At 38.5% G+C, this 27,218-nt stretch overlaps 1 protein-coding gene across 1 annotated transcript; it reads right to left on the bottom strand.

Annotated features, from left to right (window-relative positions):
* Positions 1–12,259: 12,259 nt before the first annotated feature.
* nat16 (N-acetyltransferase 16) lies at positions 12,260–25,355 on the bottom strand. Its single transcript, XM_053343816.1, has 5 exons — positions 25,297–25,355; positions 17,470–17,695; positions 15,643–15,867; positions 12,707–13,050; positions 12,260–12,488 (listed from the first exon to the last, which is right to left on the bottom strand). The coding sequence occupies exons 1-5, from the start codon at positions 25,353–25,355 to the stop codon at positions 12,260–12,262; spliced, it is 1,083 nt and encodes a 360-aa protein (XP_053199791.1).
* Between the last annotated feature and the right edge of the window lie 1,863 nt (positions 25,356–27,218).

The following is a 27,218-nucleotide window of genomic DNA, read 5'->3' as shown; positions in this document are numbered from 1 at the left end:
ACTCTAGGTCTGGTCTTAACTGTACTTCATTGTTTCTGCAATACATTCGTGTGGCTCGCCTTCATCTTCGAATGGGACAACGTTTGCTGGGTTGGTTGTCATGCACTTTTTTATCGTTACGTCAGGATATGTTAGCAGTGGTGTGTACTGCAGACACCTGGCTTGCGTTATTACAAACTTCCCTTGGTTTATCAATTCTGAGATTTTGTGATGGGTTAGAAATGTGACTGGATATCCCATCGTTATGGTGGCGGCTTTTTCGTATGCATATTGCACTGCGGCAAGGCCCTGATAGCATGGTGGCCAGCCTTGTACTACATTGTCCAGCTTTGTGCTGTAGTATGCGATTGGTTGTTTCTGTTAGCCGCTGCATGTCTCCTGCATTAGTATTGCTGATGCATACATGTTCTGTCTGTTCGAGACATATAGCAAAAACGGCTTGTCGTAATTTGGTGTCGCCAGAGCAGGTGCGCTCTGCATTTCTTGTTTTATTGTTTCAAACACCACTGTAGCCACGTTTGTCCATTTCAATGGAGCTTTTAGTAACTGCGTCCCTGTCTCCTTGATGAGATCTCTTAAGGGAGCTGTCTTTTCCGCATAGTTCTCAATCCAATCAGAACTGTATCCGGTGAGCCCCAAAAGCGTCATCATTTGTTTTACTGTTCTTGGGCGTGGCACTTTGCTCATTCCCTCTAATTGGGAGGGAGATATCGCGATTGTTCCTTCGGAAATCGTTCTCCCCAAGTATTCCACTTGTGGTTTACAGTACTGCAGTTTTTTCTTGGAGACTTTGTGTCCCCCTTCTGCTAAACGCTTTAGCACCTTGACAGAGTCTTGGCGACACTCCTCGAGTGTGTTGGCAGCGATCAGTAAATCATAAATATATTGGATCAACGTACTGCTAATTTCATTTGTTCATCATCAAGACAAAAAACCAACAAAATGTACCTATGGAAAATAAATACATCTTTTTATTATATTTTATATTATTATTATTAGGGCCCGAGCGCTGACCAGGGCGAAGCCCTATTGTATCTGTAAACCGACATGCATGGGGGGGGCAAGGACCCATTCCCCGCTGCTTGCAGCTTTAATTATTATTATTATTGTCTTAAATGTTTCTAGATTTCTAGAGTCTTATTGTATATTCTATATCTTCAGCCCTCACTGAGTATCACTTCTTACTGGCACAATAAGTTCACCTTTAAACTGGTATTCTTGTGTCATCGCATGCTCTAATGATGCTCTTTGAATTGAAACATTCTACCTTGTTCACATGAATGCACACACAGCTGGATCAGTAAATCCACAGTTAAATGAGCTGATAATCAGCTTTGTGATACTGTACCTGTTATAAGGATCACTGAAAGAGCCATGAGTAGGTTGAACTTGCTTTGTATTACAGGCTTTGGTCAGGACTCATCTCTCCAGACCTTCCCACAGAGTACAGTATAAATCATACAGCCTCTCTCCTGTACACTGTGCATTGAAGCCCTCAGTTTTCAGTGTTACATGTCATTTCCTTTGTCAAACTATGGCAGAAAGTTTTAGACTAGACAATAGTTTCTCATAAATAAATGTATATTTTATTTTGTTCTTAAATATTTTCAGCACAATCTCAAGTCAGTAAGTCCAACTGCTTCTAGCAGCTATTACAATGTTCTTTCATTCAGACACAACAAGAATCCCATGTGCTCTCTTATGTTTTAATCACTGCTGAAGACGCGTACCAAAAGTATGGAGAGACATTAGTCTCAATATAGCGATGAACGAGTGTTATATGATCCCTGAATAAAATAATGCAAATATTATTTTATTGAAAATAATAATTTGTGAATGAATAGTGGATCTGACAAATACTCCCCAATATGAATAAATGTAAAACATGTTTACACATTTGTCACTTATACTGAGACTAATTTCTCTCCATACAAAAGACCCAACTTGTTCCTGGCAGAGTACAATCCTGCCTCCTGTCATTACTGTCACAGGGTCAACACTTTATACATTGTACATGTATATTATATAACCTACAGTTAATACATCTTCTAGTCCTCCTATTTAGCATTTATAAGCAGAATATACGCGTTTCATAAATGATTTCTAACATAATGTAATGTAGTTGTTTGTAGATGGAAGTATTGTCATGACTATAACCCCTCCATAAGTGGAGTGAATAAATGAATGAGGAGATGTTATAATTGTAGACAAATACTGTGCATATTAAAATTCAAATGTTCTTATATCTGCCTGTAAGTACATTTTAGTGTTTTATAAACTCTTTATCAAATGTTTGTATGACGCTGAAATGCAGAATAAAGGAACTTGAAGTCAAATGTTACCAAAATTTCCAAAAACATGTTAGTGAGAAGCTTTGCTACTCTGATCTATTGTGTGGATATATTTTGTTTCACATTTATACTGCAACAGTTGTAGTAAAAAAATAAAACAGTTATTGTGTGTTGGACAGGATTTGAGAAACGGTTTTACTTGTTGTTGTGAAGATGTTCTACAAATACTATTACCACTGTATAACAATCCATGTGTTGTTACTGTTGAGGTCTTTACCTACAAAAATATTTTCATATCAAACCATAATAATAGAACTATGATAGATAAAGCCACATAATGACTTCAACTGTAAAAGGACTTAGATCCTTTATTTAGGTAAAGCTACAAGTACCACAATGGAATTATACTGCATTCAGAAGTTAACGTAAGTAACAATATAGAAGTATTTAAATTTAAATTCAAATGTAATAAAATAACAGAAGCACAAGTATCCATGGAGGTTTTTACATTGTTATGTTACTGTTGCATTGACACTAATGTGTTATAGTGTAAATATCTCCATATACAGCTGGTGTTAAACCCTTCAAGGAATAGTTCAACATTATTGAGAAATATGCCTATTTTTAAATTTGGACATGGCTAGGCAAGCTGTTTCCTCATGCCTCTTTATGCTAAGCTAGGCTAACCACATCCTGAAGATAGAACAGAGATGAGATTGACATTGATTATCTCGGAAGACAGCCAATAAGCATATTTCTCAAAAAAGGAAAATATTCTTTAAGGCACCGACTAAAACTGATGTCAATTCTCTGCTAACTCCGCTGAGTATATTTCCAAAAATGCTGAATGATTCCTTTAAAAGGAGGAGAATAATGTGAAAGAAAACACAGACTCGTTGTTCGTCTTTACTTAAAACACAGTAAATGAGGAAGGTTTGTTCTTGTTCCCCCTACTGGAGGTCCAAGGCATTACCAATAAAGCCATGATGAAGCAATCACTACAAATCAAGCACAGAGAAAGATTTAATGTACAGAGATAGAGATTTGCATCACTGAGTGCATATTAAAATAAAATTGTCTTTGAAGTCTACACATTTCTATCATCACACTGGCTAGTCTAAACTCTAGCAGTGCATCTTATTTATATTTTGCATGTAACAAGGTTAGTCTTTAAAGTAACTACAGCTGTCAGGTTAATGTAGTGGAGAAAAAAAGGTAGTATTTCCTCTGACATGTAAAAGTATAAGGTTTCACAAAATGGAAATGCTCACAATAAGTACTTAAAAACTAGTATTCTAAATGTTATTAGTTACTTGTTATCTCTTTGCTTAAAGGGAAATGTGGTGTTTTTAACCTGGAGCCTATTTTCCATCTTTTTGTGTCTAGTGCTTCAGCCTGTAGCCATGAAATAGGCTGCAATATCTACATCTGTCCACTAGGAGTACTTGTTTTTGCCACTGACAGGCTCAGATTGTTATCATGAGTGTTTGACATTATAGAAAAGGATTGTACAAAGAAATGAAACGGCTTTCTTAACTTTCACTATGGTCTACTTGATTTGTTATTATGTCTAACCAAGTCTCCTGAAATCTCACAACAGTTAAGTTGTAGTCGAAATTGACTAATGACAGTAGAAGAGAGGAGAGTAGCTTGGTGTTATTTATAGATTTTCAAAGTCATGGCTTAACAGTTGGCTGATTTGCACTTAGAAACAAAATGATGTGAAAATAGAGTCTAGGTTGAAAATTATGGAAGTTTCCCTTTAACTAATCGGAACCAGCATCAGAACCCAGCTATTTCAACATCTCAATCTGTTAATTCTATGGTTGTTAGTCTGTTCTGAGGATAAAATATAGTCTTATCTTTTGATTTGACTCAAACTGATGTACAGACTGCTCTACATGTCTTTTGTGAAATGGTTCAGCTTTGAAGAAACATTGTCAAACTGACAGAGAAAGGCTTATCTCACGTGAAACTGCATAATTGTTTCTGAACATCAAGATGCTTGACAAGAACATTTTCTTTCACTGAAGTTGATGCTACTTTACAGGAGATGGGAGCTTATCTATTATTGCCAAAGACAACTAAAGTGCATGCTGCTTTATCAACTAACTCAATGGCTTGTACAGTAATTCATAAAACATACATTAATATAATACTTAACCCTATAATACTTACAGGGTTTGCAGCACAATGAGTGTGTGAGGATTTTATTCACTTGTATACAAAGTATACAATCATCACAAGTAACCAAAAAAAAAACAGAGTCAGTAATTCAACTCAGTGTCACATTCAACCACTGATGATATCACCTTTGACTTTTGTTTGTGTGCTGTGGGGCTACTGCACTAGAAAAAAAAAGACATTTAACTCAATTTTCAACTAAAGATTGTGTTGAGAATAAAAACCCTAGAAATTTGCTGCTTTTTGTAAAATTTTTAAAAGCTAAATTGACAAATAGACATTTAGCAGACCTGAAATTTGGCACTTCATCAAGCTTCCCTCAAACACACAATGCATCCAATTCCAGTGAAGAAATACTATGTATAAAATCCACCTCTTTCTAACCAGCAGTGCTATATCTTGTGGACATACTGGATATTTGTGCATGACATGACCTGTAAAGTCGTGTAAAGCACAGGTATCCTCTCTGAAACCTGGAAACATGAGAGAATTGATTTCTAAGCATGATACATGATCTAACATTTTATTTTCCTCATCATCAAATACATCCTGTGTGGTTATTATTCATCACTTTTGCATGCTGGTGATGTGCCCTTGCTAGCTGTATGGTAGCATTAACCCCTAACCCTAAACTACATTTTCTTTGACAATAATTTGAAGTTTTCGAAGTTGCAACTATGTGATAAAATTGTTATAGTGAAGACCTACTGAAGTGGCATTCACCACTCTTCGCTCATCACTGCAAGATAGCAAGTAGCTTGCTGCATGGCAAAAAAAAATATGGATTGCTATCCCACAATGCTCCTCCAGATATAACTTGTCATTTTAGGAAAGGTAAGTAAGGAAAAGTAAGAAAATCGTGGCACTAAAGTAGGCATTAATCATCTCTGCTGATTAATGTACAGAAGGATGTTGCAATATTTCTTTGAATGAATAAAGCATACATTTATATATCACTCTGATGTCAGGTGTAATAAACACACATCCTCAGTCCTGCATGTGGTTAGGGGGGGTTTCTGTATTAAATGAAGACCATCTTTGTCTAAACTTAACCAAGTTGTTACTACCAGCTGATATTGTACTACTAGATTGGATATTTTGGTGAGAAATGCATCGTCACTGAACATTTGTGTCAGTATTTTTGCAACTTGCCAAATGCATGAACAACATTGTGTCATTGTGTTAAGAATGATATTATTTCTACTTCTAGCAAAACATATTTGCTGTTTTACTTTACTCATATTTAAATGTTATTTATAGGACACGCGGTTTCTAAAATAACTGTAAAGAAACACCCAAACCTGTTTGCTCGTGTGTGTGTGCACTGGAACAGTGAAGCTCTTATATATATACTGTATATATATTCTGCATCCTTTTTCCAGAAGGTAAGTGATCAGTTAATTAAAGAGCAACATAAAAATACACAATAAATGAAACTGGAGGATATCCTCTACTTCTATAAATGGCTTATTATTGATCTAAACGCATTCATCAAATGATTAATACATAATTAGTCACAACTTATAAAACATTTTAAATAGTATGCCTTATTTCAAATGGTAATGTAATAGGTTGATCCACTGGCTAGGTGATGTCATCGAAACTGTAAGGTCCAAATACAAATGGCACCCTGGGGTTCCAGCGGGAGCGCATCAACAGCTGCTAAAACTGTACAACTATTTGTCTTTAGGCTGAATGCTCTATTCTTTTTTTACACAACATGTACATATGTGTATTAACACATTTCAAATGGGATTCATCAAACAACATACTGTATGTTGGATTGATCTCAATCTGCAGAACTCACGTGGCAGAAACGTTTCTTTTTATCAACGAGTGAAGCACTTGAAGTTATAGAAGTCAGAAGTTTCTAGAAGTCACCATTGCAGGTGGTGTTGAAGGGAATTGTGAATATTTCCAAATTCTATATGTCATAAACAATTTGAATCATTAACATGGCAAAGAAATGCAAGTTCCTGCCAGATTTATTTGCATGTCAAAGCCAAATTATTTGGAATGGAAAATGCTCTTGATAGGCCATGATAAAAGCATCCAAGAGATGCTTTCTTTCAACTGATGATGACTGGCTCAATTCTACTGAAGTGAAAATGAAGATAAAGGAATGCTTCAAAATGGTGGCAAAATCTATTTAGAAGAAGTTTGTTGATACAAATAACACTTGAAATTTAGACTGATGTCAAGAGTAAGGGTTGTTAAAACTGAAAATGTTCCTTTTCCTGTCTAGCTGTCAAATGCTTACAGTAAATAAGTAGTAGCCAAACAGCCAAAACGCCATGGTCTCCAACCCTGCTCCTGCATGTTTTAGGTATCTCTCTACTATAACACACCTGATAATAATTATCAACTCATTATCAAGTTGCTGAAGCTTGTCAAAGGGTTTGATAATGAGATAATAATTAAAATCAGGTGTGTTAGAGTATCTCTAGCTATCTGGACTGAAACAAGCAGAGCACGCTGAAATGGTATTAAAAGTGAAGTGGCAACAGAGCGTATTGAGTGCACATTGAAAATAGAGTTTTATTTTTTAAAAAGTGAGATGATCAGTGATGGATTAACAGGTTTTCTGAGATAAATTCAAGACTGGCCACTTTTGGTTTCCTCAGAATGAGACTACCATAACCTTTTTTTTGGCCATTCAAATGTTAACAGGAAGTCATCACTCTGGCTTCACAAAATCTCCAGAGGTTTTCCAGCACAATGTACAGTAATTACATGTATTACATATTATTATGACCACACAACATAAAATAAGTTAATGTGTATATTTATCATAACCTGTGGACACCATTACTTGCTATATCAAGGTTAGGGTTATGTGAAACTTAAAAAAGGGTGTATTTGATTATGAGGAAAATATCAAGCTAATTCCACATAGTATTACTCACTGGGTTAGAGTTAACTATACTGACCGGTAATATTTTTGTGTGTTTGGGGGTGGAGAGTGGCTGCATATGTACATTTCTTCATCACTGGATAAAGGCTTTGGAAATCTTTATCTTCCGAGACATCTCCATACAGAAGGCAGTAGAGCACAGGGTTAAGTTGATTGTTTTTTCTAGTTGTTTTCTTGAAATCACAAGAAAATGTATCTCATGTACAAGCTTTGTTATCTCGTGATCACAAATTGAACATAACCTATCAAACTTTTTTTAATGATCATCAGACAAAAACTGACAATTTGTAAATGATGGATTGCTCACTCTGTCAGGAGTAAATAGCTGCCAACAAGAAACCAAAGTTTCTTCAGGTCTTGTTAAGAAGTGAGGGTAACATGGAATGCAAGATTGACGGGCAGTGCAGATGCTGTAATGAACTGTAGTGAAGAGGGAGCTGAGTCTAAAAGACAAGCTCTCTACTTACTGGTTAACACATTACATTACAGCCTTCACCTATAGTCATGATGGTCATTTTTCGCCTGAGGTTGAGAGAGTAACTTCCCTAAGCCAAGAAATTCAAGTCTCTTGGGGTCTAATTCACAAATGAGGGTAACATGGAATGCAATATCAACAGACAGATTACATCAACTGCAATGTAGACAGTATACCAGACTGTAAACGTCATGATGTCATTTACTAGTTGATCTGTTTTACAACCCTCACCTATGGTCATGAACCTTGGGTAATGACCAAAAGAATGAGATCATGCAATACAAGCATCTGAAATGCTTTTCCTTAACAGGATGTCTGGACTCACCCTTAGAGAAAAGCTGAGGAACTCTAACACCTTAAAGGAACTCAAGAGTGGAACTGCTGCTTCTTCACATCACAGGTAGCCAATTGAGATGGTTTGGGCAACTGATCAGGATCAATCCCTTTAAAGGGTTCCCAGGAGGGAGAAGATCCTGTGGCACACCCTGGACATGCTGATGGAATTACAAATCCAATCAGACTGGGGAATTTCTTGGATCCCCCAGGAGAAGCATGATGACGTGGCTAATGAAAGGTACTGTATGTCTTCAGGCTACCTTGCTTAGCATTTTGCCATTGGGACCTAGATAATGGTGGAAAATGGATTGATGGGAATGATCTAAGATCAGCTAAACACAAGGTCACTATACTGTATACAAACTGTTTTCTGCTACTGGAAAATGAACCACTAGTATTACTATTATGAACACTATGGTAGGGAATGTTCAGGGAAAGTAGTCTAATTATTCACTAGCAAGTACAGACTGTGAATATTTTCAAATAGAATAGGTATATTACAGCCACTTTTATGGTCAATGTCAGTAAATGTCAAATTTTAGGGACAGTCCCACCTTATGTTAGCTGATTATACAGGATTATCAAATCAAATTCATGAGAACACAGTCTGGGTTACATGTATGTTATGCCACAACAACAAATTGATGACTGACCACGAGAAAACAAAGATCGTTGAGTGTGGATCACAAAAAGGGATCTGTGAACACAAGAAAACAAAATGTAAAAAATAATTACACCCATGGCTGCTCCAGCCTCCAATATCTTCACATTCACTCCTGGCAGCAAATAATAGGGCATCTGTGTAGATGAGTGGTGACCTTCTTTGGTTACAAACAATAGGCTAACATAATTGTCGTCTTCCTTTGTTATACTCCCTGGAATATGTTGAGGATTGTGGTCACTCTATTAGGTCCTTCCTAAAATATTAATAATTTAAAAAAGGATGTCTATTTAATTTCACTCATCATTTATCTTTCCTCAAAAAACAGGCCCTCAACTTCATAGCTAGAAAATTGCATACCAGAAGAAGAAAGTGGTCAAAGTTGAGATAAAAGCTGGTCAAGGCAACGGGGAGGTAAAATAGTTCTATACAAACTGAGGTGTTTTTCCAAAAAGATATTCCTGACTGGCTCAGACTAATGGTCCTGTGTCACACCCTCTGTATGGGCATTTAAAGGGAGATTTACAGAGTGTAGAGATTGAGTGTACTGTTCTATAAATACCATACACAGGGGAAATTAATCACTAGAGAAATTTTCTGAACATTTTTTACCCTGCCATGATGACTCTAGCAGAGGTTATATTTGTAAGTGATGATGCATCGGGGTATAAGAAAATAAAGGACTACGGATATGGCGGAGGGCAAAGAATGTGACATGGAATGCCTTTACATCCACCAGGTTTGTCATTTTCTAAATGGTGACATACTGTATCAGTGTATGTTCTTGTCCTTATACCATGGCCACTTGCCAAAGCAACAAGTCTACAGTGACACAAGCCGTTTGAGAGGCTGTACTTAGGCACAACGATGCTTTGAGCTAAATACTATTATAGGCCAATTAGTACTTAATAAAAATGACAGCTGATAGGAATGTCATCAGTCTTGCAGATATTTGGTCATAAACTGAAGTTACAGACAAACTGAAATATTGACCTGATGGTGGTGCTAGATGAAAAGTCATCAAAGTCGTGATTCAACCTGAGAGCGACATGAGTTTGTACCAAATTTCATGCCAATCCATGTCATAGATGTTGTGATATAAACTTTGAGGGAACACCAAAGTCATTAGGATCCATCCTCTTTGGGGGGGGGGGGGCATGAATACCCCTACCAAATTTCAAGACAATCCATCCAATAGTCGAGATATTTCAGTCTGACCAACATACTGACCAACACTGCCATCCCTATAGCCATGCAGTTAGCGTGGCGTAAAAATGGAGCCCAACTTTCAAATATTAATCATAGGTTAGTTTCACAGCTAACTGGTTAACATAGTGTAAAGAATGGTTAGTGTTGTTATAGAGTTTCATGTACAGACAGGTGATCAAAGGAAAAAAAAGTAGACAAACAGATGCTTCCATACAGGGCACAAGGCCTCGCTGAATGATTTGAATCATATGCTTTGGCCTTCACAGTAACCATATCTTAACAAAACTGAACTCCTATTGGAGATTTTGGAGCCACATGTCAGACAGTGCTGTCTACCATCATCATCTATAGACCACATGAGGGAATATCTTTTGGAAGAAACCTTTAGTAGAGCTCCACACACTTGGACAATCTATGACAAGGAGCAATGAAGCAGTTCTGGATGCTCATGGTGGAACAACAACTTAGCAGAACTACGTTGTTGTTTTTGTAACTTGTCAAATATCTGTAACTATTTATTAGAATTGTGTGTAATTTGCTAATTGAAACTACATGTTTGGCCATGGTATAAATCCACATTATACTATAATCTATAAAATTTAGATTGTTTCCTCCAACATGGCTGGACCTTCTCTTAACACTGTCTTGTATAGTCACAAAGGGAACACTATTTGCCTGCTAATATTAGTGATGATTCAAATGTAAGACGGTATATTTCTGTTAATTCTAACACAACTATTTTCATTCTACGTCTTCTCCCTGCATTAGCTGAAGCCAGTAGTAAACTGCACAGTAGTCTGTTAAACATTTTCAAGCATTAGCATTTTGTTTGGCTTTATGCTAACAATCTACAAAAGTAAGCCTAGATTTCACTTAGAGCTTCAGAAGTTAATCAATTACGTTAACATTTTATTGCAGCATTAAAGTGAAAATATTAAATTAGTAACATATATATATACAGTCAAAGTTCTGAAACAAACAAAAAAAAAAGACAAACACTAAGACATAAGCTTGACGGTAATGAAGGATAAATTCGTCAGTCATTTTGTGACTGAGCATGTTCATTTCACTGACAGGCTTTGTTTGTTGTTTTGCAGAGATTTGTCGTTGATGTTCCTTAGGTAATGCTAGTTAGAAGATGCACCCATCAACATTAGAGTGATGGGATCTGTAAAGTACCCCTATTTGATCCTAAACTATTCCTTTTCATTGTAACATAGACACAACCTGTCTGTAGTTTTAAAGTGCCTTCAGAGTTGTGCAGATTTAGTAACCCAACTCAGCTTGTGTACATATTTAGAAGTTTCATATTTACAGAAAGAAAGAGATGAAAGGTTTGAGATGCCCTAAGGGTACTTGAATTTCTTTTCTTCAAAGACAAGCATTTGCATGTTTAGTGTTTTTAGGTTTTAGGTTAGATCACTGCTACTAGTGAGGGAAAGCTTCCCCAAGCTCATCTCTCTTAGTACACCGTTCCATGTCATAAGACACACAGAGGGTGGGCACAATGTCAAAAAGATCTCTAATCAATGCAGTCAAACTAAAGGATGCTAATAAGGTGATGATACAACTTTATGGTCATATTTATGGTGTGCTGTTTGCAGTTTTGAGGAATGGACACAGGTGGATGTGTTGAGTTCAGTTAACATGAACTGGCATTATTGACCAATTATCCTCAGCTCTCTTTCAGACTAAGTCTCATTCTATTAAAATTCGATTTTAAAATGTGTTTGGGTAGGTTTCTGCATATCCAAACTTTTCATCCATAAAGACACCAAAAAGGTGGTATTGGTATTCTGCCACCTCTGTGTATAGGAGGAATGCAATTTTGAAAAATATTTAAAAGTGTGACCTTAAAATGACTACAATGTTGTATCAAGACCTATGACAAATTAAATCTTTACAAATGTAGAATTTGTCCCAAACGTACTCTCACTGATTGCATTTTGTGTTTGTGATTTTGTGTCCACACTCTTGCATTTGTTAGTGTATTGTCATATCAAACTGCATTCTTAGAAGTTTTGTTTTCCAGAATCTACATTTAGTTAGCTTGGTTTCTATCTCTTTAGACTAGAGGTTGTGTTTTTCTGTTAGCTGTAACTGAGTTGTGTCCATTACTTTTTGTCTAGACCCTTGTTTTCATTCCTTTCTAGCTTTCTATTCTTTCATCTTCTACTTGTTTCCATCCACTACACGACGTCTGACTCCACCACACATTGCTCGGTGTACTCCTTAACCAGCTCCACACTCAAGGTCTTCTTGCAGAATTCAGCCATGGGTTTCCAGAGTGGTGGATCCAGGAACATCTGGCACATCACATGACCCTTCAGGGTGGAGGTGTGGTGCTGCAGATGGCACAAGAACTGCTGCTGAGCCAGGTCCAGGTCTTTACCGAACATGTCAATGTTCAGGTAATACCTGGTTGAGAAAAGGCACATCAGTCAAATGTTATGAGTATAGCCACTTTGTGTGGTATCTATTACATTAACCCCCCCCCCAGCCCTACTATGAAAAGACACTATGATAGACACAATCACAGCCATCACATTGTTTTACATTTCCTTATGGACAGTAGTTGTCTCTGACTTAACTAATAACATCTACTAAATATGAATAAATAAAGAACAAACAGTTACCAGTCATCTCCAACAGGCACCCTGTAAGGGAAGGTACAGAGGCTGGCCATGGTAGGGTTGGTCACATCATCCACCATCCAGTCGATATCCTTCTTCAGTAGGATGGCCATGTTACTGGGCAAAGGCTTGAATGGCTGCCAGTCTTGAATAATAGTGGCATTGGGAAGGACCCCCTGCATCAGGTCAGTGGTCAGATACAGCCGATGGATAGCTGTATGGTCAAGACGCACTGGAGGAGTGTTGGAGGAGGAAGTGGACAAAGATGATTGGATGTCTCCACCTAGGTTAAGCTCAGACAGACGGAGCTTGAGGTCCTCAGCTCTGAAGCGCACCAGCAGAATACCCTGCAGAGAGCAGAAAGCAGTGGCAAACCATGACCATTAGAGCTGGGCCTTTAGCTCAGCCCCTACAGATGGCGGTGTGTGTACATGCTGCAGCTCAGCACTTGCTTTGACATCCGTTCTCTGCTGTACAGCTCCCAGCTCTCTCTCTTAAACAACAAAACTATACAACAGTGTATATATGTGCTGTCTCCATGTATATGTATGATGTCTCCAAATTTATTTGGTCTGCTGATTAGAGCTTTAAAATAAATGCACTAATAATTCTCAAATAGGTTTCCAGTTGGACTGACTTGACACTAATCCAACATCATATTAATACAATGGGAAATCCTATAGAAAAGTGACCAAGCTAAGAGAGCTAATATTATACTATTTAGTTTAAAATAATTATTACATATGTACATAAAACTCTTTATGAACCCATAACGTTGAAGCTGTACCAGGAGCATTACCAAACAAACAACATGACAAGGGAGCCTTGAATGAATACATGACAAACATGCAATAGCATGTGCAGTGAGCTGAGCTACAATTAATTAATTACAACTAATTAATTGGCTGAGAGAGTTGAGGGAGGAAATTGTCACTTTTCTTCATGTCGCAAATGCTGGATGATGGATTTGTGTCAGAGATGTGCGTCTTCAGCAACATGTTCATCATTTGAATGTGCTTCTGGGACTACAGGAGAGGGATACAACAGTGGTGGATGTCATTGAAAAACTAACTGCAAACAATAAAGATGGTTATAATTGATTACAGGAAATGCTGTGTGTAGCTATAGGTATGAGATGTCAGAAGTTTCAAATATGTGTTTACTTATGGGGTTATATCACATTATGTCTTGAATGACATGGTAAGCAGCAAAATAAAAGTTTTGAAAATGTAATGGTGTGAGGGATGACATGTCAAGTATACATACACTACCGGTCAAAAGTTTTAGAACACCCCAATTTTTCCAGTTTTTTATTGAAAAAATGTTTTCAAGCTTACAATCTTGGTCTTTTTTCCTAAGGTAGTTGTGTCATAGCTTGGACTTTTTTTTCATGTTTTGGGTTATTATTCATCAGTCCATAACAGCTTCTTCTAGTCTTCAGTAGTCCATTGGTGGTGTTTCATGGCCCAGGCAAGCCTCTTCTTCTTATTCTGACGTCTTTGCAATGGCTTTCTTGCTGCAACTCGATCTGTCAAACCTGCAACTCCAAGTCTTCTCTTAACAGATGAAACTGAGACTTGCTTACTACGACCACTATGAAGCTGTGCTTGAAGCTGTTGTCATGTGAGCCGCCTGTCGCGCAAGCTGTTGACTCTGAGAAACTTGTCTTCTGACTCTGTTGTGACTTTTGGTCTGCCAGACCTCTTCCTGTCAGAGTTTCCCCCAATTTCTGAGTGCTTTTTGATGGTGAATTCACTTTTCAGTTTTGGGTAACCTTACCTTTTTTTAACATCTGGCAGTTCACCACTTACCTTTGTACCATTTCAAGCTAACCCTAACCCTTGAACTGCTTGAATTTCAATAAAAACCTGGAAAAATTGGGATATTCTAAAACTTTTGACCGGTAGTATACATAATGAGAATAACAGCTGAGGGAAATGTCTACCCCCGGGGCCCTCAGCTTTCTGACAATGTGTTCCCTTGAACAACATCATTGAATAGCCTTGGCCTAGGGGGATGATTTTTGGTCCCACCCACAATAAATCAAAATGTGATTGGTTAATTCACCCGTCACGGTCTAAACAAACACACACAGTTATGGGGATATGGCCTTCTGTGCTGGTTATGGAGTCCTAACCAATGAGAGAGTCAGCTAACCTTTTCTCTGCCTAGAGACAACAACAACAACACAAATCTGATTGGATAACTTTCATGGTTTGAGGACAGTAACCCTTTCATCTCAGAAGCTAACTTGATTGTAAAAAATTAGGTTAAAATGCTGATACATTTGTCCTTTTCTGAAGGCCCTAAGGGTTCCCTATGGAAAAAAGCCAATGTACAAGCTGACACAGACAACAGTAACACACTGATTAACCCTTACATACTGCCCAGGTCAAATCTGTCCCATGTTGTCTTTTAACAGCTTTTTTGTCCATTGAGGTTGTTCTGGGTTAAATTTGAGCCAAATCTATTGACATGTGTTCGATTTGTTCGACATGTGAAGACTGATGGCTCTAATGGTTCTACAATAAAGCCCACACTTCCATAAAGTTCTGCTCATTTTACCTTTACATTAAATACATTTACATCATTATTACTATGTTATATTTTCATGTCTTAGGTAAAACAGGACATGATATTGTGTGATAGGAGCTGTTTGATGGTGTAAAAGCTAAAAATACACTCTCTCTGCTCTCTGAAACATGAATCAAGGTTTAATCACATTTATTGATCAGTCAGATCAACTATTGATGCTTTCTAAACATATCTGTGCTTCAACATTTGGTATAGACACTTTTTATGAGGAGATTCTTAGACTGGGTAAAGAATATGATCAGTATGTAAAGGTTAAAAGCAAGACTAACAGCGTTAATAACATTAACCACAAACACAAGCCAAAACAAAAAAGAGTTTTTTTATCCTCTTTCTGTTGCAGATACCTGCTTGGTTATGAGGCGATACTTCTGGAAGTCCTTGGGTCCAAGCTGATCATCACGGGTCAGACGGGTAACTTTGACCTCTGGGTATTTGGATTTGACAAGCTCGCAGCAAAAGCGCAGCAGAACACCTGCCACACCTTTGCCCCTCTCCTGAGGGGCAACACGCAGACCTTCTACCAGCATAGTCTCCCCATTGTCAATCACACACACCGACTCTAGAGCAATCTGCCATCACACAGAGAAAAAGACATGAATAGTAATAATCATATTGGCAATGTCATTTTAGGAACTTCACCATTCTACAGCTGGAGCTAAAAAAACATATTTCCATGCATTGTCTGCAATTTATCAGGCTCCAAGTCCTGGTGGTAGCAGACTGGGCAGTGTACCAGCAGAATCATATCATCTGCAAAAAGCAAATTATGTCTCAGCCTTGTCTGAGGTTATTGCTCTGTTTCAGAATACAGTAGATCAGTCCATGGGAGAGTAAAATAGAACACAACATTGACACAGATTGGTGTCACATCATTGTACCAGTCATATTCAGGAGGGAGCAGCCTCAGGATTGGTTGCAGGATTTGGATGCTTCATGAAGGTATTTTGGGCAGGAGAACCCAGGACAGACCCAGAACAGGCAGGAGAGAATACATATCTTATTTGCTAGGGAATACTTTGGGATACCCTAAGAGGAGCTGAAGGATGTGGATGGAGAGAAGGATGTCTGGGTCTCTTATTTAGCCTGCTGCCACTATAATCCTACTGCTTTCCAAAAAGCTTTATTATATCAAATTTCTGATCAAATGTGAACACAGAAACTCTTTAAATCCTTGAAGTGAACTTCCTGCTGAAATATCATAAAGGCTCAGTGGACTTGCATATGTTCGCACAAGCTTCCAAGTATAATCTGAACTTTGTTTACATTAGTGTGTGACTGTGGCTTACTCTCATCCCATATACAGCAAAGGGTTACTGCAATTATGGCTAATCGCTTTTGAACTGCAGTTAGTGACAACAGCTAAGGGGGTTTCCAAGGGACTACTTTCCGTTTGTACTTTGGGCCAAATTCAAAGACATGTTTGACGTGAGTTCTGTTAGATTGAAGTTCATTGGAATGCTGTAGAAGGCTTACCCCCCTTACTTTGTTCTTGCTCAAGTCACTTTTTCTCAATTCTCTACAATGGAGGGTGTGAGTACAATGTTATCATGACCAGTGGACACAATGTGCGCAAATGTAAGAAGAAATCCAAGGCTGACTTGGTTTATTTACTTATTGAATGTTCTTGTAACATAACTTGCTCCTGGACAGCTTAGTTCATTCACTTTCCTGAAAACCCTGAATTCCATGAACAAACTGGGAATATCAAATGTCTGCATTCAGCCAATGGTCATAGTTATAGTAGTGACTGTTCTTCAGGAGGATAACACATGGAAGAAGGCACTGCTATCCTTGTTGTACAGTGATTTACAAACAGTATGGCAACGTAACCCTAACCCTTAATATCTAAATTAGATCCTTTACATTTCAGCTGGTTGTATCTAGTTGGACTTTCCTAATACTACTGTAGATGGCAGTTTTAGGATCAATCACTCAAGGCTCACCCTGTGCATAGATTATCTGGAGGTTCTTAAAAGGTAAGCCCACCATAGAGAGAAGCACAAACATATCAATCCATTTTTTGCACCCTAAGGTACCTCTCCTTTTTAAAAAACAAATAAACAAGAAGTACTTTATACATGTCTCCAACTTTGCATTTAGAAGAGTTCCTAAGAGAACCTTTTCTTAAACACACAATTTTACAATATTTTCATACCGTTCAATGAACTTACCACTTTTCCCTGTTTGCGGGCCAAGATAACTGTGCGGTTGGTTTCCTGCAGCCAGCTGGTGTATCTAGTGGGCAGATAGTCAAGGCCGCCATAGATATCCTGGCTCATAGCCATGATTTCATCAAAGTCCTCCTCTGTGGCCACAGCGAACTGAAGGCCTGCCTGGGACAGGGCCTCTGGGAGCTGGGGCATAGTCAGGCTGGTATCAATCTTCATCTTGAAACAACTGATGAGATACAAAGTGGAGGAGAGATTGTTGTACATTGTATATATCAAGTGTGTCAGAGTAGGATTACACCCAGGTGATCCTACTTTTAGGAGTTAGGGTTAGGGTTAGCATTTTACCATTTTCGTAACCCAGGATTTAGGAGAGCTCAGAAGCTGTCCTTATCCTGAATGATGGTGCAGAAATACAGAATCATCTTTTGATTGAAAGTAACATCAAACTTCTTCAAAGAAGTGTGCTTGCAAAACAGCTGTTTGCAACTGATTTTATTTTTGATATTATTACTCCATCAAGAGAAAATAACTGTGTCCACTCAACAAAAAAAAAAAGCATTGGTGATCAAGAGTGATCAAACACATTCAATCATTCACATAAAGTGACATAATGGAAACAATCACATTGGTGGCTCTAGGAACAAAGGAAAATACATTCCAAGTGCATCAATATACAGTTACATACTTAGAGGCATGATCCTTGATGTGGTCACATGGCTCCAACAGTGTGAATAAAATATGCTGTAGACAGTCAGTGAAAGCAGAACAACAGTACATATTAATAAAGCATTGCCATAATCTTTATTGTAGGCAAGGCATGTCTCCATGTACAGGAACATATGGGACTTTATTGAGAGTAACTTCACATAGGCTGATCATCCGGCTTGTGCTCCCATCAAGTAGTTGCTGCCGACTCTGTCCATACCTTTTCACAGACAGCACTTCACAATGCAACATTAGGTGTGGTCACAAGTACAGAATACCACATCTGATCACACCCAACTGTTGTATCAGGAGGAGTTAGAGACCACTATGTACAACTCAGTTCTGCAGCCATCAATCTTAAACAACTATGGAGAAGTGGTGATGATGTTGGAGTGCTCAAACTATCATCTAAAACTATGTTGCTGATCCACACCATGGCAACAACACAACATCATGCCTGCACTACTAACTCTGTATTAGAGTCTAAATTCTGTAGGAGTGCAGTGAGATGGAAGGAGAAGAAGCACCTTGGGTGCAGATGAGAGTTGAGAGGAATCTATATCAGACAGCAGTTGCTGGGTTATAATGTATGACAACATACATTTGGAAAATAGGTCTTATTTCAAATTACAAAATGCAGGTTTGGGGCACTGAACATAGAAGCCAAAGTAATAATCCTTCAGTATTATCAAGTCATAAAGCATTGCCAATTGTAATTAGACTTACCCAGATTTTGGGTAAAAGCTTTGTAATAGTCAATATTTACTTGGAACTCAAAAAGAAATGGGAGTGACAGGGGTGAGAGGGGTCCATAATGACCATAATGACCATAAATGACGGGCAGGACCATGTCTCTCAACACAGAAAAACCATAAACAGGGAAGCAAACCTGCAGCATGCATGGTGTGACAAAGCACCACCCACTCATCTACTACAAATACTGACAAGCACACTGTGAATCAGCAGAAACACAATCATGGTCCTAAAGCACTGGACAACGGGGAACCAAATACACAACTGCCAGGATAGATAAGTGCCAGGTAGCTGAATTGATGATGAAGCAGGGGAAGGTGGATAAATGGACTAGAGGGACAAAAAAAAAGCAAGATAGAAAGAAACTATAGTACAGATGGCTAAAAGAGATGGAGGGCACAAACAGGCAGAATGATGCGATAAAACAGATAAATGACAACAGACAAAGGAAGTGGAAGACTGGCACCTATCTTGATCCCTTTGTCGTTTCCCATAAATCCTGTAAATCCATACCCTCACCCTCCTAATCCTGCACTAATACTCTCTGACACCCACTCCACATTACAATAACTGGTATTTGTCCATAGCCTGGCTAAAGAGTTCACAGAATAGAATACAATAAACAAAATGGAGTGTGACAAAACAATGAACATTATTGTTTCATCTCGGTTATGTCTTAAAAGCCCACCATCTGGCCCACCTTACCCTAACCCTTTTACTTCATTCAGGATACATACATTGCTACTTTTGTGTTGGGTAACCAGATGAATAGAGTCACTGGAGTGGGCACACACAATTCCAAACTGATACTGAATACTGACTAATATTAAACAAAATCAACCAACATTTCCCCTCCGTGCATACATGGTACCCTCCGTGGTACCACATGTTAGGGCACTGCACTGAGAAAAACAAAAACAAGATGCTTGCTCATAAAAATTTTAGCATTTAATTAGGTTAGAATACAATGCATTAACACATGATGCAATACAGTGTGATCAAATAAAAACAAGCTTTTGCAAAAAAGAAAACATGCAGCATAACATGAGAGGTCATACAAAAGAGGTGTGATACAATATGATAAGATACAACAAAATGTGATAAGGATATGATAACATACAATAACAAATAGGTAGGGCTGGGTATGAAATCTCAGTAGCTTTTGAACAGTGACTAAACTGTGTTGTAAAGTACTGAAAGTTGCCTTCATATACCAAAATATATATATGTATATATCAGAAAAACATTTTGTTAATGTGATTCTGTCTTTTATGTAGGCAAAAGTTTCAATCTGTTTGCATTAAGATAACATGTAATACATATTTCAAAATGCTTTAAACAAAAAAATATAATAAAGGTTTTTTTGTTGTGCACTGCAGCCTTTGTCACAGCTGGTGTCTCCAAGTGCTTCCTTTCACCTGAAAATTATGAATTTCATTGTGCAAGGGAAAAATGTGCGGGAGATTCATGTGACACCCACCCCCAATTCTGACTCTCAGTATGTAGTTGCCCCAAACCAGCCAGTGGGAGTGCAGTGTTACTGAAGCAACACCTGTGAACATGGGCAGTTGTGTATATCAGAAGAAAAGAAAGTTTTAAAAAAGTATACAGGAATTCATAAAGTATTCAGACCCCATCCCATCACTAACCCTAACCCTGACCCTAACCCTTTGTTATGTTGCAGCCTTATGCTAAAGTCATTCAACGTCATGTTCCCTTCATGAATCTACACCCAATACCAATACTAACCCTAACCCTTTATGACAGGATGAAGATAGCATTTTAAAAACTTTTGCAAATTAAAGGAAAGCCCTCAGGACCTCAAACTGGGCCAAAGGTTCCCTTTCCAAAAACACAATGATCCTAAGCACACAGCTAAGACAACAGAGGAGGCGCATGGAGACAGCTCTGTAAATGTCTTTAAATAGTCCAGCCAGGGCTCTGACTTAAACCCTATTGAACATGTCTGGAGACGCCTGAACATCGCTGTCCACCAACAGTCCACATCCAACCAGATAGAGCTTGAGAGGATCTGCAAAGAAGAATGGCAATAAATCCCCAAATCCAGGTGTGCAAAGCTTGTCGCATCATACCCAAGAAAACTCAAGGATGTAATCGCTGCCAAAGGTGCCTCACCTAAGTATATTGAATAAAGGGCCAGAATTTGTTTTTTCCTTTTTTAATCAATTCACAAACATTTCTAAAATCCTGTTTGGTCTTGGTATCGACTGTAGATGGGTGGGTGTGGGGGGGGGGGGGGGGGGGGGTCAATTTAAACAATTTTAGCATAATGCTGCAAAATAAAATCTGAAAAAATGAATGTGTCTGAATACTTTCCGAATGCACTGTATAACAAAGTCATGTTTGTATTGGTTGCTACACTCAGATCAGATTTGTACCCAGCCCTAGCTTTAAGTGGCACCAGGGAGATGTCAATGCAAGTACAATGACTGCAAGTTGTACTGAAAGTCCAACAACCACTTGCAGAGGCTGTATTCATCAAAGACAGGTCTTGGGTACTGAAGTGAACATCCATAACTGAGGCTTCTCAGACTGCTAAGTAGAGTCTTCAAGTGCCATTAGCCAGATTAAAACATAAATACCAGAGCAGCAGAAGCCATAACGGTCATAATGATGATAGCAAGGAAAGACCACCATGCAACCACTGACCAATAACCTGTCTCAACTGCATGGCAGTGTTTGGCGTCACAGCCACCAAGCTGAATGGACATACTGTGTGTGTGTGTAAATACATTACGGAACTCAGAGGAGGGCTTGGAAAATGAGACAGACTCAAAGTGCCAAGCTAAAGCAAACACAACAGTCACTTCAGGCTGTAAGTGGACAGCAGATCAATCTGAGTACTGCCTGGATTGAGAACAAGAAAACTTTCAATTCAATGCAACACACATGACTCTACAGAAGGTCAATAAGACAAGATCCTGTCTCAATCTTAATACCAGAGCCATCACACTCATAAAACATGACCCTCATCAACCCCTTAACCCATTTTTCCACACTACTCCCATTCAGAGAAAGATACAGGATACTAAAATGTAAAAGGCCAAAGTCTTGTCCCCTCAATGCCACACTGATTAAAAGGCAAACACAATGAAAACAAATTCACCCCTTGTAGACAATACAGTCTCTCTATCACACATCATGGTCAAGTGAGAGCAACACTTAGTCTTCCAAGTGTACATCAAGTGTGGCATAGGCTGTACACTACCCCTGCATCTGTTCTGTATTAGTTGGTTACCATGAGCAGAGATTAAGAATGTAAGGTCAAGAGTGGGGCTCCTATGACCCTTCTCTTTTGCTTGGACAACATCTGCCCAATTCTGGATGGATGGTTGCAAAGAGAGAGAGGATTACTGGGACTGGAGAGGTTGAACAAACAGATGGCCGCACAGGCACACAGCACAGCTTCATACTTTAAGATTTTCAAATCACATGGGAGCCACAAAGCAACAGAGCCAAAGAGACTTCATTCAGTCCACCAACACATATGACACATGACTCATTCCATAGCAATCTATATAGTAAAGTGGCTAAGGTGGGACATGGCTACTTCAAACATCACAACCTTGAAACTCCTAACAAAGCCAAAAGGGAAGATTCCACCTGAAGTACATCACAGATGGACTGTCCGTCCACCTGGAAAGAGGAGTACCAGGGCTACAGGGCTATCAAGGCCAGTATTCTCAGTCAAATATAGATCACCTATGAGTACATCCATATGATGCCTTCCAAAAATGAAAGGTTATCTTACAGTGCAAAAGGTAGGGTCTATAGAAGAGCAAAGTGCTGATGGTTTGAAGAGTTCCATTGACTGGCAGAAGAAGACTGCCGGACTCAAGGACCCAAGTCACTGACAATTAAAGTAAAAGAGTAGGCACCTTATACCAGGTCACCACCAGAAACAAGGTTCAGCAGCATGGTAGGGCCTAAGATAAGACTGTACACATGACTCCACATGCAGTGGTGGAGTTAAGATGCAATGGAACAACCAAGTTGAAGGAAGGAAGGTATAAGAAAGGTTTGAGAAATACCAGGAGCTTACAATACACTATAGCATATATAGAGAGAGAAGATACTGTGAGTACAATGGCTCCAACAGATTCCAGGAACCACATGCAGAATCTCTGACCAGACAACTTTCAAGAACTGCAAAGATACTGTACAAAATCTTCAAATGGGTATTTGAGGAAGGCATACACCAAATGAAAGAGGAGCCTGCATTTTTTTACACAGTCTGAATGAACACAAGCTGTAATTTCTGCTCCCTTTCTCTCATTTATTCAATATGCCCACAGTACTGCGATGAAAGAAGTGAATTCGGAGAAGGGTTGTGTCATTCAACTAGTCCTCTCAGTCCTCTAAACACTGCAGTATCAATGACACAGAATCAAAAGAGCAACCTCACTTTGTGGAAAATGCCACAAAATATCAAAGGGAGTCTTGGCACAGCTTGGACCTCATCCTAATGCTAAACTGAAGAACTTTTTCACAAAACTCTCAAGAGACAAGCTCAAAACATAACGCTGTATGTAACCTGTTTCTCACAGAGAGGATGAATACTTTCTACCGTGAAGCAAACTAAGTTTCAAGCCTTGAAAAAAAAAGTTACGTAATGATATCAATTAGTCAGGACTTATGACACGCATTCCACATGAAAGGAATGGCCTTTACTTATATGAAAACCCTTAAAAAAGTGACAAAATATGAAGTTTCCAAAAAAAGTGGAGTGAAGCCCAAAAGCAGTGCATGCCATTATTTGGCCAGTGTGGACAGTAACATTGATTCAAATAGAAGCTTGTCTTTTCTGTCAGATATGCCATGTCTGCAGTAAACAGTGTGTTGCAATCAGACATGCAGCTTGTACTACTTGTAATGCTCAGTGCTTCACCTACACTTGGTTTTCCAAGATAAATTACGAGACTTATCCACAAGAATCAAGTCCATTCTTACTTTTCTCAATAGCACTTAAATTGACAAAGCAAACACAAACTGTCTTTCAATGCCATTAAAAGAGGGAACTCGAGGGGGGTTGGCCAGTTGGCCCCTTAGGAGAGTTGTTGAATAGTCGAGGCTAACACAGAAATGCTAGACATGTTCCATTAATCTATCAATGGGCCATGTGAGCTGTAAGGGCATTTGTAGTGAAAACACTGTCTGGTCAAAGCAGACACACACACGTACACACTGTGGACACTGGTATTTTTCCATCATGCTTTGATGCTTTGAGATGAGCTGTCAGGCTTGGCCGGGTAGTCTGGTCCTGCCAATGAGAGCGATGCTATTTTGTTTTTGTGTTTCAGTCTCCCGCTCTCTCTCTCTCTCTCTCTCTCTCTCTCTCACTCTCTCGCTCTCTCGTTCTTTCGCTCTCTCTCTCACACACACTCATTGATTCATTCTTCCCCCTATTCACTCTCTCATGCTCTTGCTTCCTTCCTCTCTTCGGCTGACAGTGTACTCCAAACAAAATGGAATTTGGCACGTTTGCAAAGACTGGTGAACTGCCATCAAATACGCCACCGCGAGCGAATGCCAGTATGCTCACTGCAACTCTGGGGCGTGTTAGTTAATGATGCCCATGTCAGATGGAGGAGCTTTGGATTTGTGGGGGGATCTAAACCCGTACCCCAAAGGACACAAACTAATAAAAAACACACTCCATCACATGGCTTTCATGGTGGAACTTGGGGGAAGAAGGTTATTCAACAAAGTACTGCAAATACTTTGGCACTAAGAAAAGGAGATACAAATAAGGTTTGCTTGCCCATATGTGTTACTTGAAGGCTGTAATAGCTACTGCAATGACCTAACACGCATGGCTAACATACATACAGGGTTGGCACAAAATGGTACCAACAATGACCCTATAGCTGAAAATCTAGGTTTTTCCATCCATGACTGTTCTATGATTGGTGACTGAGTGGCAGTAATAATTATGATGTTACTGGTCCAATTTCCTTCTTGTGGGTATTTGCCTGAGGAAGACCTGAAGTTGGTCAAAATGTCACAGATAAAGTAAAGGGGGCTCAGAAGTACTCTAATAGGAATTTATATACCAGAATTCCAAAGAGTTTATTCATCTGATGATTTGATAAAAAGAGCAAACCTCAGCATGCAAAGATATGTGCATTATAGTCTCTGCATACTGGCAATCAAAGCCAAATGTGACACATATTCCATATGAACATGCCATTTTGCCTCTGTTGAAACATCAAATTTGATTTATTTGGAGTACCCTGTTAGCTGTCCTCTTTGTCCTCTCCCACCTCCACACATAATAGATAGGACCATCATACTGAAAAGAATATGTCTCTTGAACACCTCAATAATACAAAACTCAAAGGAACACACCATGTCTTTGGAAGATTATCCTGTTGGTCAAGTGACGAGAACATGGACACCAAAATCATTCATGTCTCCTGGGCAGATCCTTGGCTCCAGTGCTTCATGCCAGAAGGCTCCACGCTGACGCAAACACATAAGCATAGCACTCTGTTGCGCGATAGCAGGCTCCATGTCATTTTCCCCACGCAGTCCTATACATGAAACAAACCATTGACACACAGGCACCACAAAATGATTAGTTGGTAAATCTGTCAATCATCGCTTGTTGTCATGAAAATGAGACAACTGTGCGAGATACCCTGACATTGTCAGTTATACTTAGTTCAATAGTTCAAATAATATATTCTACAGTGACTGTACAGTAAGTCAGTTTATGACTTTGTACATTTCTGTTTAGTGTATTTGCTTTGATTACATAAAATCATAACTGCCACTGAAATGTCTTGACATTTAGTGGTTTATACTTTGTTTAGCGCCAATTATTTGCACTTATAAAGCCTCATAATTCAAGTAATGGCACAGTATCACTAGATTATTACAGTATAACCACAACTAATTATTACAGTATCAAACATTAAAAGCATTGTTTCAACAGAAACATGCTAATGGGAAGATAAAACATATTTCTATTTCCCTCAACAGACAACTTAAATACCTAGCAGCCCCAGGAGCAGCATGTGTGTATGTTTTATGCACATTTCCCAAATATTAAATACTGCATAACTGCATCAGTGTTTATGAAATGACTGACACAGTGACTACACAGAGGCTAAATGATGCTTATTGACTAAGAACCCTCCTAAGATAATTGTCTTCTAACATATGTGTGCAGTGAGGTTAACTAGTAAGATGTGATAGTATTACAATCACAAGTATGAAACCTCTTATTAGGAATTTTTAGAATACAAAATAATACTTGAGAGCCATAGGTATGGCTAAAAGCTAAGTGGGTGTGGTTAACTGTCTTACAGGACCACACAGCCTGTCATGTCTTAGCACATGACAGTAGTAAAAAAACAACAACACATAAATCAAAATACAGCATATCCTCTAAAATGCCCTTGTGGAATGATATACAGAAAAATTTTAGCCTTCACATTACAGGGCATAAGTTGGCCATCCATTATGACAATGTGGATAAAGCCAGACATTATAAAGCCAGAGGTCATGGTTAATGGCAACCATCCATTTTATTGGTTTTGAGAAAAACTCCCCCCTCCCCTAGAGGTGGGCCTGTTGCCAATAGATTCCTACAAAAGGAAGCTTGTTGAATTTTATTTTAAATAGCATGAAGTCCCATGGTCTAAATGAATTAGACCAGAATTTAATCACAAATTGTGAATTTGAGATTATTGATAATGACAATTATTATGACAATTATTTAGTCCTATGTTTTTCATTGAGGATCTATTGCTATTTGTGTGTACAAAGGAGATGGAGGTAAAATTATCAGATGTGGATTAGTTTTATGACATCAAACAGTTTTCATTCTAAAATTGCTAAATAGCTAAACCCTCCACCAAAATGATTTGGATTTTAAATGTTTGTGGGGTTTTTTTCTTATGGAGCTTAAATCTGAAATTGTACAGTAGGCCTATGCATTAAGGCACCTAGTGTACATATAACCTTATACAGTACACATAAAATCCATTCAAATCCCAATGAAAATGACCCTAATGTACCATATAAAAATCAATACCTGCAAACCCATGGTGGGTGTCATTGTGCAGCAGGCTGTTTAATAGGTCATAGTGTGAACAGTATTTATTTGCTAACCGATAACCAATAATACTATAAACATTTATATTATTAATTTTATTTTATAAAAGATTATATCAATTTAATCTGACTACAGATTGCAGCCTGATTCTGGCAACAAGATAAACACACACCTGTCCTACAAAAGGTTAAAATCTGGTTTAATTATT

Source organism: Scomber japonicus, chromosome 22 (assembly GCF_027409825.1).
Source record: "Scomber japonicus isolate fScoJap1 chromosome 22, fScoJap1.pri, whole genome shotgun sequence".
In the NCBI taxonomy this organism is placed as follows: Eukaryota; Metazoa; Chordata; class Actinopteri; order Scombriformes; family Scombridae; genus Scomber; species Scomber japonicus.
Note: the sequence above shows the minus strand (reverse complement) of the source record. Positions and strands in the feature narration are given on the sequence as shown.

Bases quoted from the DNA above. Each gene is read 5' to 3' on its own strand.
- nat16 (XM_053343816.1), bottom strand. From the start codon at position 25,355: ATGATTTTGGTGTCCATGTTCTCGTCACTTGACCAACAGGATAATCTT. The intron at 17,696-25,296 runs GTGTGTTCCTTT...GTATCTCATCAG, and splicing joins GATAATCTTCCAAAGACATG to TTGTTTCAAGATGAAGATTG. The intron at 15,868-17,469 runs GTAAGTTCATTG...GTGTGATGGCAG, and splicing joins CCCGCAAACAGGGAAAAGTG to ATTGCTCTAGAGTCGGTGTG.